The sequence below is a fragment of the Glossina fuscipes genome, unplaced genomic scaffold, assembly GCF_014805625.2.
Source record: "Glossina fuscipes isolate IAEA_lab_2018 unplaced genomic scaffold, Yale_Gfus_2 2, whole genome shotgun sequence".
Taxonomy (NCBI): Eukaryota; Metazoa; Arthropoda; class Insecta; order Diptera; family Glossinidae; genus Glossina; species Glossina fuscipes.
In genome coordinates, this window is record NW_023998416.1 from 25,724,096 (window position 1) to 25,741,404 (window position 17,309).

The window sequence follows — 17,309 nt, forward strand, 5'->3', positions numbered from 1 at the left end:
TGTCTGCTTAGATATATATATATATATATGTATATATATATATATATATATATGTATAATACATTTACATGGGATTATAGCTTATTTACTTAGAAAAAAAATTCTTTTAGAAATTATCAGCCTACTAAAGCCCTTCCGATTTTTAACTCCCGGTATGAAAAACTTGCAAAAGTTTTCAATTCCCTCGCAAAAGTTGTATTTGATTATTATAAATAATCTGAAAACGGCTTTTGTTCTTAAGTTTTACTGAAAGTTATTATAAAAGCAATCACTCGCTCCTTTCGCAAAACCATGTACGTATTGCTTGCATGTTGTACTTTCAAGTTTTTTCATATTAAAATTTCAAATTATTAACTCATCGTAATCTTGGCGCTTTTAATACTATATTCTAACTTTTCCTTGAGCGAAAAGCGTGCATAAGCGATAAGGTAAAAGTTATATATATTCTTTTCATTCAAGCTCTTCAATGTAGAACAGATGGGAAAAAAAAAAAACGATATTCGTGTCAGTAAAAGTTCGATTTTCATATCATCAACTATGCACAAGCTTATAGCACAAATTTAATTACAGATAGAGAAGCTCCAAGTTTGCGATTCTTATCCATTTTTTTTTTTTTTTTTTTTTTTTTTTTTGCTGGATGGCTGTTATTATTAACAAAAATATATGATTTAGTTACCCTTTTGATGTTAATGTCAGTCAACTAAATATGAAAGCTGTTTTCTTGCTAAAAGAAAAGAAGAAAAATACGGCCAAGCAAAACATTAACGGCTACGCTCCATTTCGTATGAATAGTGAACGGAAAATTGAATTTATTTTTGAATCAATTACATAGCATTTGCAAGAAAAAAATTTCGTTTAATGAAAGTAGAAATTTTCGTTTATTACGTGTTATTATCATGTGACGGTTTTTAAAGGGGAGGTGTTATACGGGATGTGGTAGAATAAGTGGTTCGATCTGAGAAATTTTCAATAGCATTCGTCCTTTAAATTTCATCAAAATATCTCAAAAATTGCGACCTTTAGGATGAACGCGAGAGCAAATAGACGGACAGACAAGTTTGGAAAGTAACTCCGAAACATTCGGTCCTTAGGCCAAAATACGTCGGTGAATCGAATTTCACTGAAGGACAGACAAGCTTAAATCGATTCAGAAAGGGTTCTTCCTTGCTTCAGATCATGTCAGTGTACCGAGTTCCAGCAAAATATCCAAAAAATTGTGATCTCTAGGTCCAAAACATGAAAACAAGATGGATAGACGGACAGACAAGCTTACATAGATGCAGAGAGATATTTTGAACCGATCACTATAAAAGAAGAAAGGTCTGTTTCAAGTATTTCTGAGTGTTGCGTTCATTCGCATATACACTCTTGTATCAGTAAGTACCTTGTGCCTATGTGTGTGATGTTGTAGGGAGTATATGATATTTTATTATTCCCCAATATTAAGCTTATAGAATTAGGGAGCTTTGGCATGAACTACTCCCATTCAAACATTTTTGCACTTATAAAGTGGAAACGTTAAGCTTTTTAATGTTTCGGCAATGTATTCTTTGTAGAAAACAAGCCGAAGCTTATCAAAGCAATTACCAAATTTTCTTTTCCCTGTTCTAATTGCAACAATGGTTCGATGTTAAGGTTTCTCAAGTCTGCAATAATATTTCGAAAAAGATTCATTCCACGAACACAAGGAGAAGTAGTGGTCAGCTTTCGGTTAAAAGTCCATTCACTTTATGAGATCACGTTCAAATAAAGCTAAAACAGTGGCCAATCACACAGGGGATGTCACCTCTTCATTGCGTGCACGATCAAAGTAAACTATACTGCAGTAAGATTTGAACTCGCGAACACAGACTTGGTAATCGACGTTCTTATATAAGCTATAGTTATAAATAGTAAATATACAAAGCGTAATTAATGAAAAAGTTAATAATAAATAACAAATAATGAAAAATTATTATTATTAATAAAAGTAAATAATATATAAAAGATAATAATTAATCATGAACGTATAGCAAATATTAAATTATAAATAATGAATAATAAAATAATAAATCAATGATAAGAAATAATAAATTTTGAAAAATTATGAATGATAATAATAAATCAAAAATAATAAGTAATAAATAATCAGGAAAAAATTATGAAATAATAAGTAATGAAATAATAGTTAATAATAATAAACAATGAATAAAAATATAAATAATAAATACTAAAAAATACGTAATTTATATTATATAATAAATAGTGAATAATAAATAAAAAACATAAATAATTATTTTTAATATTAAATATATTAAATGTATAGTAAATAATGAATAAAAAAAAAAAAAATGAATGATTTTATATATATAATAATAAATAATGATTGTAAACAATTAGTTCTGACGAGTGAATGAAAAGTAATAAGTAAAAAATAATGAATTATAAATAAACTATAAAAATAAATATAAATAATGAAAAATGAAAAATGCAAAAAAAAAAAAAAATTGTGGATAATAAATAATGAATCATAAGGAACGAATAATAAACACAAACAAAAAACAAACCGTAAATAATTATTAATAATAATAAACTATGCATAAAAAATAAGTAATAAAAAAAAAAGCACTAAATAATAAAAAATGCAAAAAAAAAAAAATTTATGAATAATAAATAGTATAATAAATGATAAATAACAAATAATGAATAATGGGAAATAGATAATGAATAATGAGCAAACAATAGTAAAACTAATCAATAAATAAAAAATGAACAAGAACGAATAATAAAACGAATAAGGCGTTATATTTCTTAAACGAATTAATGTATAGTTCGGAGCGACTTAATGATAGGTAGGAAGAGTTTGCGCAATATCTTACTGTGTTCAAAAAGTAAGATCAATATATTTTTTTCTTTTTTAAATACATTAATTATTCCAAATCTATTTCGTCCCCTTCAAAGTAATCCTTAAATTCAAATAATATTCCCCGTCGACAGCTTTCGTCCGGCGGAAAGAATTCATAGTGCCCACCACCACGACAATCAAAGAAAACTGTTAATAACTTTGATCTTTGAGCGAATTGGACATGGTTTTTGCAGTCTCTTTTTCCTCCCTCCACCACTCGTCCACATTCTCCGAGGTCCCACATATTGCACGATATTCGCTCGATTGACCGGTTACTTTCTTGTCGCATGCGTAGATTCAAGTATCATGTCCAATAATAATACCTTTCATGACTGATGAATAGTCAAAAGTCATTTCCTCACATACATTGTGAAAATGTAAACAAATACTCTTCGTGTCATACAAAAGTCAGCGCAACTGAAACGATGACGTTTATGGCTGTCACATTGCCATCAATTTAGAAAAAAAAAACTTTCCGATATTCGATGTACTTGCGCAATTTAACTTGAAATATTTTTTGGTCGCAGTATTATTATTGCTCATTAGTGAGATAGAGTTCACTGAAACAGCTAGCTTCGCAGGCAAAGGGAGAAAACGTATATTTGGCATATAAATGAGAAGCTTCTTGTAAAAAACATTTTGTATTTGCTGACCGTTTCGTAAGCGATAGGATGTTGTGCGGCTATCTGTGCGAATTTGAAGACATTCATCATGTCAGGAGCAAAAGCGCAATTTGAAGCAGTCGATGGAAGCCAATGTTTATTGAAAAAGATTACAGATTCTGTCGAGTAAATTCTGCAGCGCTGAAGATTTTATTTCCAAAATTTCCTTGCAAAAGTATCTGAGAGGAAGACTGGATTTTTTTTAGAATTATTTTTCCATAGGACATAAGCTGAAATTCCTTTTCCATAGGACCTTAGCATCTGATCATGAATGTGGTTTAATAACTCGGAAATTGTAAAGAATAATACGAATTCCTAAAAAGTTAATGCCTCTTAACAGATTTCGGCCTCATTAAATTCGCCATTATATCTGAGCATGACATTAGGAATCATTATCACGAACTTAATTACGAAAGATCACATATTTGCACGTTTGCGGCGCACGAACTTTCGTAAAATACTATTTTTTTAATACATTTCCCGGACCGTATCTTTTCTATCTTAAACAAAACTTAAACGTCCTCTCCCTAAAAGAAAAAAATCTTCCCTATCATCCAATGTCTAGTTAAGAATCTAAGATTAGTGGAATGGCGTACTTTTTCTCAGAAGAAATATCCAGATGATGAAACAGACGGATAGACTTATGGACCCATTTGCCGGTTGGTTATATATACATTGTAACATCTTCAAAGCTTTCTTCTAGATGTTGCAAACGTTTGGACCAACTGAGTATACCGTCAACGTGACATCCTATGACCATGTACTTTTAAAATAAAAATGCATTATCTAAAGGTTGGGGATATCTATTATACATGTGTAAGTTCAATCGTAGAATCAATATCACCTTATCTTTTAAATTTTCTTACTGTTATTTATTAAAAAGCCGTACACGGAATTTGTTTCATTCTTACATAGCTTTAACCCAAAGAATATGCAATAAATTAATATTTGATTTTAATTTTCGAATACTTAACAAGGGAAATAAGCCAGCCATCCCGTCAAGGCACAAATTGGTATTGCAAACTATATTAAGCTTTTTACTGACAACGAGCTGAGCTCGTCAAACAACTTTAATATGCTTCTGCTCTATTCATAAACAAACTCTTTTAACAAAAAACATGAAACTTATAAAATTTATTTCCCCACTGGAAGAAAATTAACAGCAGTGTACGTAATGCGAAAAAGGTCTTTCAACGTGACAGAAAATGTGGAAGAAAGCATATGAGCGTAAAATAAGCTTTAAAAAACAAAATGGATCACTCTTCAACAGAAACAGTTAATGGGCTTTCATACTTATGAAGAAAGTCCCGCTGGCAATGCTTACAATTCGTTATAAAGATTTATTGTATATGTACATGAAACGAATACAACATACAATACGTGATGGAAAAACAACTGAATATTTTCAAAATAGTAAACAATTGTTTATACATACGTACGTGTACGTACGTAAGCATTGTTAAGATGGCCCACTTTACCAAAGAGAGCTCTGCTTTTATTTCATTCTCCCATTTATTTCACATACACATAGATGTTTATTAGTGAGCTTAGGACAGGCAAACCTTATGCATACATTCTTATAAGAGAGCTTATACTCTTCAATGTTGCTAAAGCAAATTTTTGTTAAAACTTTTGCGTGCTTAGAAATTCTTATGAATTTGTATTTATTTGTAGGTGTGAGTGTTTATATATATATTATATATTTTGTATTTTATAAATGGTAGAAAATGATAAGTTTACCTTGCATCAGCTTTTGGCGGGGAGCCAATAGTCTCTTATTACATTTTATTCGCTGCTGAAGTCCTCATACAAAATTCACAATGCCTTTCATGAGCATATTTGAATGTGAATTTTTTTTTTGGTTACACTGTTAACACCCGTAATAAAAATTTGCAGCGAACAAAATGCTTTGGCTATCAATTTAATGGACTTTTAAGTTTTTTGCTTTCATTTCTTATAAATAAAAATAAAAGCTCCGTTTTTGAATAGAATCAGTTCTTGATCAGAATCTATATAATGTCCAGTTGTTGTTGTTGCAACGGCATTGAAAATTGAGATAAAATAATAAAATATCTATCTAACTTGTCGATGGGTGTGAATGATGACTACGAGTAAACGACTCTTCCAAATAGGACATTATATGGGAAATGGGCGAAACCTCACGTTATTGCATCAAATTTCATTGAAATATCTCAAAAATTGTCGCATAGGTTGAACCCAAGAAAACCAGACAGATATAGGAGCAGACGAACTTAAATCGGCATTGGCATAATAAATGGTGAATCTGTCTATCTATCTCTTAATCTTTTTATCTATCCCTTAATCCTAAGAAAGAAATTTATTTTTGGCAGAGGCCTACTCTTATGTACCCACTACCATTCATTTCAGCGGGCGTGTTCTTTGACCGATTAGACCCATTTTCAACGCTGAGCTGCGTAGAAGAATTTGCAATGTTTTTATTGATTTTCTAGATAATATCGACAACAAGGGTAGTGTGAACAATGCATGTCGCACAGCGGAACAAACCTGCTGAAATCAATTAACAATTCCTTACTGATCAGCAATGCATATATATATATATACTTTATAAGGTCTAGAGAAGCTTCCTTTTAGGTGTTGCAACCCTAAAGAAACTCTTGATATAGAAATAAACTTCCAAGTCATATTGAAATCATAAACGAATGCGTCAACGGTATAGAAAGTCTTCAGTCTACCATGATAGCCGCAACTTACCATAAATAATTGAAAACATTTTTTTTTATTTATAATCGATTCAGAATATCTTTGATAATTTGATGCTTTTATTCTATCCGAGGCCTTTTAAATATCTTCCAATTTTTGCAATGATCTTATATTTTTTTATAGCTTTTTTGAGAATTTCAAATAAGCAGAAGCAGCTGAGGGCATATTTAAAAAAGAAGTTGCCAGCTGAGGAGTTTTAATACATCGACTTGGGACACATGAGTAAACGTTGTACGAATTTGAAAAACAGTTAATATTATGCCATCGCCTTATAATGCCAGCTATCTTTGATAAGTTCATGTTTCCATTATCGAGAATAATTTTGCACGATCCACCTTACTACAACCAACTCTACGTCTTACATCTTTAGTATCCGCAAGACATGGATTAAAATCAGCAAATCACAGGGAAGTTTTTTTTTTGTTTCGATGATGAAGGCTTGCCAGAACACTTCTCGTTACATTGCACAGTTTGAAGGGTATAGTTATACGTCAAACGACAACTTCGATTGTTTCTTGTCGCATGGCCGATAGAAAAGAAGAGCATGAGGTCCCTTATATTACCGATCTAATGAAAATTATTTTCTGAATCGACTTAGGCACGTCGACGTCTGGCCATGTATATTTGTAAAAGGCAGAAGAACGAGCAACCTGGGGCCAATTTTCAGGTTAGTTTTATTAAAGTTTTTTGGCTTACTTACTCCTCAGCAGTAGCACCTACTAAATCTCCGTCCGGGTGTAAAAAAGAAGCATCTTATAAGTATTCTTACTTTTCATTTCTCTTTTTTTTTGAAACGAACCTTCTGCTGTCGGCTGACGCGCTTCAACGCTTAGGTGGCAAGCATATTCAATTTACTCGGTTTTCATTACAATTCGTAAAGGACTCTTCCTCTTTTTTGTGTTCGATCAGTCGCCCTACTAAACGTCCGTCCTTGAAAAGGTAATTATAAGTAATAAAAAAATTGCAATTTTTAAAGTTTTTCGACAAAAATCGCTGCATAATCGTCTACTTTCTATATCTCACACTTTGTAAGTGTTTTGATGAAAATTGGTCCGTAATAATAATTTGACTCAGTGATTAACTATATCACATTTTCACTGTCAGACTTAGGCGGCGGTAGTATATAACTGCATTCCCAAATACTTGGAAATAGTATAGCAGAGAGGAAAAGATTAAAAATATTCTTAATCAGTTTCCATAAAATATTCGCATTAGGATACTTGAAGGAACGCTATTCGGATCAGTGAGACTGGAAAATTTTAGACAACACAGGGCATTAAAAGCTTCAAAATCCAAGAATTTCATATTGGACGAAGTGTTTCAATATGACAGTGGTAGCTATAAACATTCGTGTAATTTTGATCAATGAAAGATTGTTCAAAAAATCTTGCGGACAAGTTAGAAATGTTATTTGGATCAAAGGTGACCATGCTGCATATGTGACAGTAAACTACCTACAAAACTCTTTGGCTTACTTGTTTTCTTACCTACTTCTTGTTCTTGCTTGTTTCTTATGAAAATAAAATTTTCCCCATAAAAATATTGTGCTAAAAATATGAAAAATATGTAAAAAAAAACTAAATATATGTAAAAAAATAATAAATATATGTATTGAACAGTTTGAGTGGAATATTTTTACAGTTTATATTTTTCATTTTTTTATTGCATTGTTCGCACTAGATATTAATTCCTGCCGTTTGTATAAGTGTTGGCTCGATGATGAAATACTTCTTAGAGTACTAGTGCTCTTGCTAGTGAGGTTAGCAATACTTGCACCGCTTTGTGACCGTTTAGTAGTAGTTGTAGTAGTAGTTGTAACGGTGCCTTTTGACTTTGCTAACAAGCTTCCAGACATTCTTTCAAAATCGGCAGTTTTCGAGCGTAGTATAGCATCTCCTATATTTGTTATACTGGCTGGAAGTTTTGGTTCGTTGTTATGCCTACGAATATTTTGATCTCTATTTAATATGATTGTGGCGCTTGTAATGCTGCTTTTTGCCACTTCGTTCATCGGCGTCGATGATTGTTGCCTTCGCGTATGGAGTTTAACGTCTTTACGCTGTGGCGGAATTGGTTTCTGATCGCTTATGGAAGATACTGTGCTCTTGTCTTTCCTTGTTGTAAATGACAATGAGCCCGAAATTGGAAGATCTGAGAAATTGTTAAAATTCGCGCACACTGAATTATTTATATTATATATTGAATAATAATAAATTTGCAACGAACGTTATGCGATGGCTGGCTTAAGCCCTATTGCGTTTTTTTTTATTATGAAACTTACATTCGCTTTCACCTTCCTCCCTCGGGATGTTTGTAATTTTTTCCATTAAAATCTTTTTAGAATTAGCGTTCGACGTTTCAGCAATTCCGTCCGACACACTATGACAAAATACTTCATCGTAATTGATATGCATAGGAATTTGTAAGCTGGCCGACACGATTCCCGATTGCTGGTGCAGAACGTTCGGTGATGATTTGCGACGATCAAAGCCTGTGACTTGTGCTTGTTGAAATGATTCAGAACCGTAAAAATCATTCGTATAGGTTTCCAAATACTCTCTGTTAAAACTCAAGAATGAATAAACGATTTAATTAAAATATTTAATAAATACCGGATTTTTGATGAATCAGTGCTAGGTATCACAGTCTGCTTACAAAGTCGATTTTTAGCCGCATCGGCTAATTCCTGGGTTCGGTCGGGAGTATTTGATAAACTTAAGCTAAGCGGTTGTTGTTCTTCTCCCCTTTAAATAGCGATGGTTATTATTCATACAGTTTTTAAATATTGAAATAAAATTTTTCACTTACTGCAATATGTGGCTGCGAAATTCACATATTCGATATAATTGATCCGGGCATTCATCTAACATTTGTGAGTATACAGCATCCATTAGTTCCGCAGGTACTTTGAAAATTTCCTCATAGTGGTCGATCATTATTCTATAAAAATGAAACAATTTAGTGAAACGAGTAAATAAAAAGAAGAAGTTATGGCCAGATACGGATGTTGAAACCTCACACTCTCTCATCTTATATAATACTTTGCTAATAAGCGTTGTAAAATGCCAAAAATCATCCCTCGTTATCGTGTAAATATTTAATTTTGATAGACGACCAACAACCTGAGCCGACATGGTTCAAAATTTTATATCCCACATCACTTTTGTTACAAGGGTACATGTGTGGGGATGTATGCAACATCTAGAATATGCATTATACCGAACCGTTCAGAAAATACCTCTAAGCTTGTGGGACCCTCTTGTACAAGGTTACATGTATGGGGATGTATGCAACATCTAGAAGGACTCACCCCTTATTATACCGATCGATTCAGAGAATAACCTTAAGCTTGTGGGACCCTCTTGTACAAGGTTACATGTATGGGGATGTATGCAACATCTAGAAGGACTCGCCCCTTATTATACCGGTCAATTCAGAAAATAATTCTAAGCTTGTCTGTGTCGCTTGTGTTCAACCTACACTAACGCGCTTTGGCGCAAGAACGAGCGGTATCGAAAATGGTTCGGATCACAAGAGTAAAGTTAACGAAAAAGTTTTATCATAAATAAATATCTGCCTTTTCTCTATGACGTAGCAATGCACTTACCTTACAACATTGATCGCATCGCTCATGTACTCTTGTTCGCCGCTGGAAGTATTGTTTCCCAGAGCGGGATTCGTTGTGCGTAATATGTTGGGTGCAAAGACTGTTGCTAGATTGTTACTATCCATCTTATTGCCATTAGCCTGCTGACTGTTATCGCTTGGTGGGATATCATCGCTGCAAGCGGCTACCTTGGCTAAAAACCTTAGTAATACGTACAAAGTATCTCTGTGAGCAGGGGGCAAAAGCTTAACTAAATGCGAAATGGCTTCCATTTGTAAACGCCTATTACGAATTTCTATTAATTGTAAGAAAGCCTGTATTACTTAGTACTCAAATGAATGCAAATCCAGTCATCATTTACAAAATATCTGCCTTCCCAAATGTAGCATATTTTTTAGCGTATCTTATAATGCATGTGGTAACATACATATTCTACAGTATACATTACAGCATATCTTAGAATATATATTGTAGCATATTTTGCAGCATATGTTAGAATATATATTGTAGCATATCTTGTAGCATATATTAGAATATATATTGTAGCATGTTTTGCTATTGATCATAATTCCTATATATATATGTGCTCACTTTGAGTTCCTAACAATGCTGTATATAATTTATTTGATAGTAATGGCTCTGGTAGATCCCTGAGAAATTCCTTGAGTAAAGTGGCCACATCATGGGGACTGGTATTGTCATCAAATCTTTTCTTCCCAGTTTTTTCAAACTCGTCACGCATCTGGAAGGAATTTGACGAAACAGTTATTAGATACAGATGAACTAGAAAATTCATTTGCGCTTACTTGCTTTACTCGTTTTTTGGATGCGCTTACACGAAATAATCCGACTGAATGGAGTCCATTCCTCTCTAAATAATTAAGGCATGAGATCATAAATTTCGGTACTTTTAATTCTGGTTTTGCAAGACCGAATTGATCGTCATAGTCCTTGACATGATTCTCGCTGTATTCCGCCGTATTCTTCTCCAATTCCTGGCTTTTACGACGCATATCTGTTTGACTGCGAGATTTTTGCATCGATGCAGATTTACCAAGATTACCAAAGTAATTGCTTACTGAACTCGTTTTCGAACGAGTCTTGCCTCCACTCTCTACCTGTGCATTGGAAGATAAGCTTTCGCAGGATTGCACCTAAATTTGTAATGATTTACTTTCGAAAGCAGGTTGCATTAAATGTTTTTTTGTTTTATTTACGTTATCATGGAATTTGAGTGGATCCGTAACTACTCCCCCTCGAAATAAAGAGGCAATCGAATTACGTGAACCCTTCTCTAAACAAACATCACGTATTTTATCATTGGCCACACACGATTCGAGACTATTGCCAAATATTGTCATATTGGAACCTGATCCAAAGTAGAAAATATAATTAAATAAATTTCAAATTGTAGGGGTATTAAGTATCTTCACGTAGTTTCCAAAGATTGTCATTTGGGTGGAGTTACAAAATTCGGAAACAATGTAGCGACACTTTTATAATTAAAAAATTTAATTTTTCACTTACTGTAATCCTTTTTACCTATATCAAATAAATTAGTGGTCATAGCTTTCTTTTTTGCCAAAATTCGACGTTTATGCGATTTGTTATCCGTGTCTAAAAAGAGAGAATAAGATAGAATTTTATATCCGGCTTTAGCCGATAAGTAGACAGACAGAATATTTGTATTAATATTTTGATGAGTTTTCCGATGACCATTTTTCAATAATTAACAAACGCAATGTCAAATTGCCCATCCTGCTGGTGGGTATAACAAGTGCAGTGAAAAACTGAAAACATATTGTTCCAATATGCATGTATATGCTTACAGCCGCTTTCGCTGATATTAATATTGAATTCACCGATTTTTTCCATTACTACCCGTTGCAATAACTTAGCTTCGGTATCGGTTAACGTGTATAGTGGTGAATCCATCAAATACAATTTGTCACCATTTTCGGATATCCATGTGAATTCACCCTAAAAGAATTAAAAGATTTTTAAAAAATATATTAAATAAATTATTGAATAAAAAGAAGTAAAAACATTATAGCGGACCACAGCCCACAATATATTCCCTACGGCATTCTGCTGTTATTCATATAACGACTTTTTATAACAAAGCGTTATAAGGAAAGTGGGTGGTCAAGAAAGCAGTCCGGTCCAAAACATTTTTAATGGGATTTACCCTTGGCCCGAAATATGCCTGTACACCAAATTTCATCAAAATATTTCAAAAAAAAAGCGGCCTTTAAGTTGAACAAAAGGCGGACAAGCGGACTGATTAACTTGGGCCGATTCGGAAAGTGATTCTGCACTGTTCGGTATAGTGAAGGAGGGATCTACTCGAAGCCCTTTTAGTTGTCGTATTCATCCGCACATCCACCCTTGTGTCGCATGTTTTTGTAGGGTATGAAAATATTAATCTCTGCAAATGTTTGTTAAGCAAATAACAACAACTATATTTACTGTCCCGATAATGCTAAATCTACGATTTATTTCAAAAATTCCATTCGACGACATTATCAAACGTATCTATGTCATAACGCCATGCTTATTCGTTCACAACCGACCTGCTTGTCTTTCTATTCTTTATTGTTATTTTTACTGTTATTGTTACTGTTTATATACTCTTTAAGGGGTATTTACGTACATAAGGATAATTTGTTAAAAATTTTATACAATGACTAACAATCCAATCCCTAGGATTGAGCATGAAAAATCTTTTCTTTTTTGTTTTTGTAAAATTTGGCGGACATATTAATGATTTGTTATACCACATCATCAAAAGTAATGTCCGGTGTGCTATCGGCTTTAAATTAATTATATTAACGCTTCTGGCACTTAAAAGTAATACTTTTCCTTCATTTTCCCTTATCGCACACAACCATAGACCGTGATGTTCGATTTTTATGTTTTCTAGACAGAGGCTCGGCATAAAAGTTCTTTGTATTGCGGAAGAATATACTTACAGCAGGTGTCCATTTGAAAGCCGGGCCAGGTGTTACATAACTTGACAGTATCGAGCTAATTGGCCTTGTTTGACTTTTCGAGCGATTCTTTTGTATTCTACGAGAGACAAATTGTCCAACATTTGAAGACGATTTTGACTTCTGCATGTTTGCTGAAAGAAAAATAAAAGATGAGTAAACAGAGCATAGGCTTGGATAAGTTGAATGCAAAAAATAAAAAGAGGCTCCGTCGTAAACGTGCACCACTAACACATCCCTTAGGACAATGCATCGTAATTTAGCGATAATAAATCTGCGTCGCTGATGTCTAGATGTCCTTCTTTATGGCATAATTTTTTTTTGCGAAATTTTTGCAGTTAGGGCTTTACATATATATATGGAAGGTGAGATGAATGCTTTCGTATGAGGTTTTTGAGAATCTCTTCACGGCTAGCCAATATTCAATTTCCTAATATTTCTTTATGATGCCTTTCACCCCGGATCCCCGGCACATGTAAGTAATTTGGGATAAGCATTTTTCTTCTTTTTCTTTTTCTGTTATCTAAACACTTTTGCAGGTCTTCATTAATTTTGAGGTCGCAAGGAAAAAGCATATTCTCTATAGAGAAACATTTTTTTAATTAAAGCTATTTGGAATATCTACGCTATGTGCTGGATGTTGAGAAATTCGCCTATTTGAACAGTAAATCCCTGTTATTTATGCGGGCACAGATTAATAAGAAAGTAAAATGATTTTTATTATATAGGCTTCAGGACATATGATTGGAATAAAAACATGCAAGGATAATTAAGGGCCTTTAGTGCTCATTCGATATTTATTAGCTCAAGTGTTTAATGCGAACACGTTAATGTATAACTTTTGCTGAAAAGTAAACTTACTAGAAAGGTATCCCATTGATGCCGATGCCGTATTCTTATTGGCGCAGGCACCCCCTAATCCCGCTGTTAATCCTATTCCTGAGGGCGTATGTGATGAAAATGCTGTCGTAGAGTGCCAAAGATTTGATAAAAATTGCGAACTTGTATGCAATATATTTCCAGAGTGAGTTTTATCAGCAACGGTCAAGGCCAGCGGAACGTTCGTTCCACTGCTACTAATCGCTGAATAAACGTCACTAGTTGAGCATGACGATGATGACGTTTGCGAAGTTATAGTTGGGGATAAGGGTGGTGATGTCGGTGAGGTGGGTACCGACGATGAACTGCGACTAGATAGAGAGGAACCATAAGCTGAATTTGCCGTTAGCAAAATATTTTGTTCGTATTGCAGTTTGCGTTGTAGACGTTCATTGAGTAATTCCTGCCATTCGCGATGAGCAGCTTCTAAGGTTTCAGAGCTTTCATGTCCATGTATGCCGTCCAACATAATTACGGCCCAAGCATCTAATGTTTGAATTGCTTTATTATTAGCCTCGTCCATACCCGGTGGGTTGATTTCCCCCTTGGCTTGAATATTGCGCAAGTTGCGATCATAATTAATGCATTTGAATTGATTCGCTGGACTCTCTTGAACACTTTTCTTGCGAGCCATGCGCAAGTAACGTTTAATGGTATCACTTACCGATTGAGAAATATCCTCGTTATCTAAAGAACTTTTTCGGACACGTGGTTGATTGCACTTATTTTCCACACTACCTTTGAGCAGAGCCTGTTCTCTTTTCTTATCTTTGTATTCGGCACCTAATCGCTTGATTTCACTTAAAGCTATGAATGTTGTTTGCGTACTGCACGAAATAGTTGGCGTCGATTTTTTCTTCAATGCTCTTGAATTTTTAATTAATTGCGTTGAGTTTTCTGACGATGGACGGAAACTCAAAGATGGAGTTGCGTTGTCGTTTGACGTAGTATATTGTCTTGATGCTGTTAATGTTGCTGGCGCTGCCCCAGTGCTATAGTCAACGCTGGCTTTAGGTACACCTTCTTTTTCTTTGCGATTCGAATATGAACGCTGGGAGTTACCAAAATGCAGCAGTGATGATAAAGAAGACGAATGTTTAAGGTTTGTTTGATTTTTGGATGGAATCGAGGGAACGTTAAGAATTCGATGCAATTGCTGCTTCTTTAAAGCGCTGTAAATCTTCTTCATGGCCAATTTATCATTAAGAATATCGGCCGTAATTGCTTCAGGCCGTATGCTTATTGTTCTTTGCCACGCCGAACTCTGCGCCAATAAGCGTAATCGCTCTAGTAGTTGGTCGATGTGATTTGAATGTTGCGATCGATCTGGAGGTTTTAAAAGAGCTGATGTCCGATTAAATACATTATTTCCGGAAATGTATGATGATTTATTGGATGCGGGTCTTTGAGCACTAGGCGAACATGTCTGATCGGGTCGAACGGTTTTGGTTCCTAATAGTGTTGTCGTTTTAATCGACTCATCTAAGCCAAGATGAGAATGTAATAAATCTATAACGACATCGGCATTGTTTGCTTCTTCCCGCTCTCTGAGGTTTGGACACTTTTGCCCAGTGTGCTGCAATAACTGTTTAAGACGTCGTTTGGAACTCCGCAAAGCACCTGGATAGGACGATTTACGTCTCCACAATACAAACCGTGGCTCCGCACTACAAACTTGCTGAAAATGGGCTTCGATTTTTGGGATATCTTCTTTGCGATTTTCTGCCCCATCTGGTATAAGCTTCCGTCCCGCATCAGTCATATATTTCCATGTTTTCCTCGTAAAAAGCCATCGTTCACGCTTCTTCTCTTTAATTGACGTACGCTTATTGGATCGGTGCGTGTACGCAGATGTAATTCTTGGCGAAAAATGCATCCTTTGCAAAGGTTCTTTTATTGTGCTCTTAACCGTATCCGTTGCGTCTGTCATTGTGTGAGTTGAAGCGTTCCGCGTATTAATGGCCAAATTACTCACATCTATTTGCTGTATGGCTTCATCTAAAGGTCCAGAACGTTTCTTCACAATTTGCACCGGCCGTCGCAAAGCAGCTTGCTGCGGTGCAGCCTTCTTTATAGGAGCCGAATCAGTTTCCATCGCTTCTCAATTCTTTTTTTAATTTCGTGTTGTTTTTGCGCACAATGTCGCATCCGAAGTGGATTTAAAAATTTTACTATAAAATTTGATTAGTAAGTAGTTTTCTGGAGAACACAACATAGTTTTAGGAACATATTAAATTATGGGATTTCATACAATTGCTATTGATACCATCGACATAGATAGATGAGGTCGAACAATTGCAATGGATGGATTATTTCGAGATGATGATAAAATGAACATTATCAGTAGTTGATTAGTGGAGGACATTGAAGGTAGAATCTGATATTATTACCAGTAATGTTTCGGTACAACTAAAAAAATCTTGGAAAATAATCAAAATTTTTCTATCAAATTTTAAAGTTATATTGAGGAGTTTTACTGTTATCCCAAACTAGACGTAAACGGAACGTATGCGATATAAGAAATAGTTCTGTCTTGAGTGTGATTCAGAACAAATTAAGATGAGTTTTCTAACTGAAATGTTGCTCCTTAGTTTTTACTTTTAGTAGAATGGATGCGTTTTACCTTAGTTGGGGCGAACATTTTCAAGATTGACGAAGAAATTGTGCCGTATGGGAGAGGGTAAAAATTACCTTGGGAAGTTGTCGTCTTTTTTACGACCAATTAAGTTGCAATTGATATCAAAGCAGGAAAATATCTCGAAATCTCTAACATACTTGAAAAATATATATATTCTCGAGATTAGTTTTTTGTTTCGTAAACTTTGCTTTGGGTAAAAGAACTGAGACAAGTCTCAATTTTGTTTTGATTCAGACAATACCATATTTATTCTCGTATAAAGTTCCCTACAAAATTAATATAAACTCTTGCCTACTACTTTTTCGGTTACTGAAAAGCTAGGCTGCAAAAATCGCAAGATCTATGTATTTCTTTGTAGGTGAGAGTGGGTGTGAATGAAAAAGCATCGTTAAGCGTTTCCCGATAATATGCTGATGACAAGCATTAGCTTCCTTCGCATTTTAAGCTTCTCATCGAGTACTTCTATAAGGACATGCATCCCCTTTTCATTTATTTTCCCTTCAAGTTATTTGGAAACATATGTCAAACATATCAAAGTGGGTCATTTCATAATACAGAGGCTTCAGTAACACATTTGCAGATTATAGGAAATATTTATGAAAATTTTCGTTCACCGTCCTTGTATATGCGGCAATATCAATTTACAGTTATTGCCATTATTCTGGCAATTGAACAAGTGGATGCCTTGTGAGATTTCTAAATTCAAGTAAGAGATGACAGCACTGTAAACAATACCGCTGCTAAATGGGAAAATATGGAAGAGGAATCGAACAGTTCACCAGCAGCTTGTCTGTGCATCATTCGCTTCCGTTTTTGAGACACAAGGCATCTCCAGTCTAAATAGATTTAAGAGTACAGCCGGGCAAATTGGTAGGAAATAAAAACAAGGCTGCGACCTGACTGGATG

General features: G+C 34.4%; 2 protein-coding genes across 3 annotated transcripts in view; one reads left to right on the top strand and one right to left on the bottom strand.

The window, feature by feature from the left end:
* Positions 1 to 2,813: 2,813 nt before the first annotated feature.
* LOC119633182 (cytochrome c oxidase subunit 7A1, mitochondrial) overlaps positions 2,814 to 17,309 on the top strand; it is a 22,819-nt gene continuing 8,323 nt past the window's right edge. Inside the window, exon 1 of the mRNA XM_038026556.1 lies at positions 2,814 to 2,831. The gene's annotated coding sequence lies outside the window, so the exon portion shown is untranslated. The remainder of the gene's footprint in view (positions 2,832 to 17,309) is intronic.
* Positions 7,913 to 17,309, bottom strand: part of LOC119633180 — a 10,156-nt gene continuing 759 nt past the window's right edge. The window contains exons 2-13 of one of the 2 annotated variants that reach the window (XM_038026551.1): positions 13,747 to 15,935; positions 12,868 to 13,019; positions 11,725 to 11,875; positions 11,438 to 11,512; positions 11,113 to 11,264; positions 10,702 to 11,049; positions 10,487 to 10,637; positions 9,896 to 10,190; positions 9,097 to 9,228; positions 8,901 to 9,032; positions 8,570 to 8,847; positions 7,913 to 8,439 (exon numbers count right to left, since the gene is read on the bottom strand). In XM_038026551.1, coding sequence (XP_037882479.1) covers positions 7,940 to 8,439; positions 8,570 to 8,847; positions 8,901 to 9,032; positions 9,097 to 9,228; positions 9,896 to 10,190; positions 10,487 to 10,637; positions 10,702 to 11,049; positions 11,113 to 11,264; positions 11,438 to 11,512; positions 11,725 to 11,875; positions 12,868 to 13,019; positions 13,747 to 15,859 — 4,479 coding nt within the window. In that variant the 5' untranslated portion in view covers positions 15,860 to 15,935 and the 3' untranslated portion in view covers positions 7,913 to 7,939. Of the gene's footprint in view, positions 8,440 to 8,569; positions 8,848 to 8,900; positions 9,033 to 9,096; positions 9,229 to 9,895; positions 10,191 to 10,486; positions 10,638 to 10,701; positions 11,050 to 11,112; positions 11,265 to 11,422; positions 11,513 to 11,724; positions 11,876 to 12,867; positions 13,020 to 13,746; positions 15,936 to 17,309 lie in introns of both variants that reach the window. The other variant, XM_038026550.1, reaches the window with a different exon arrangement.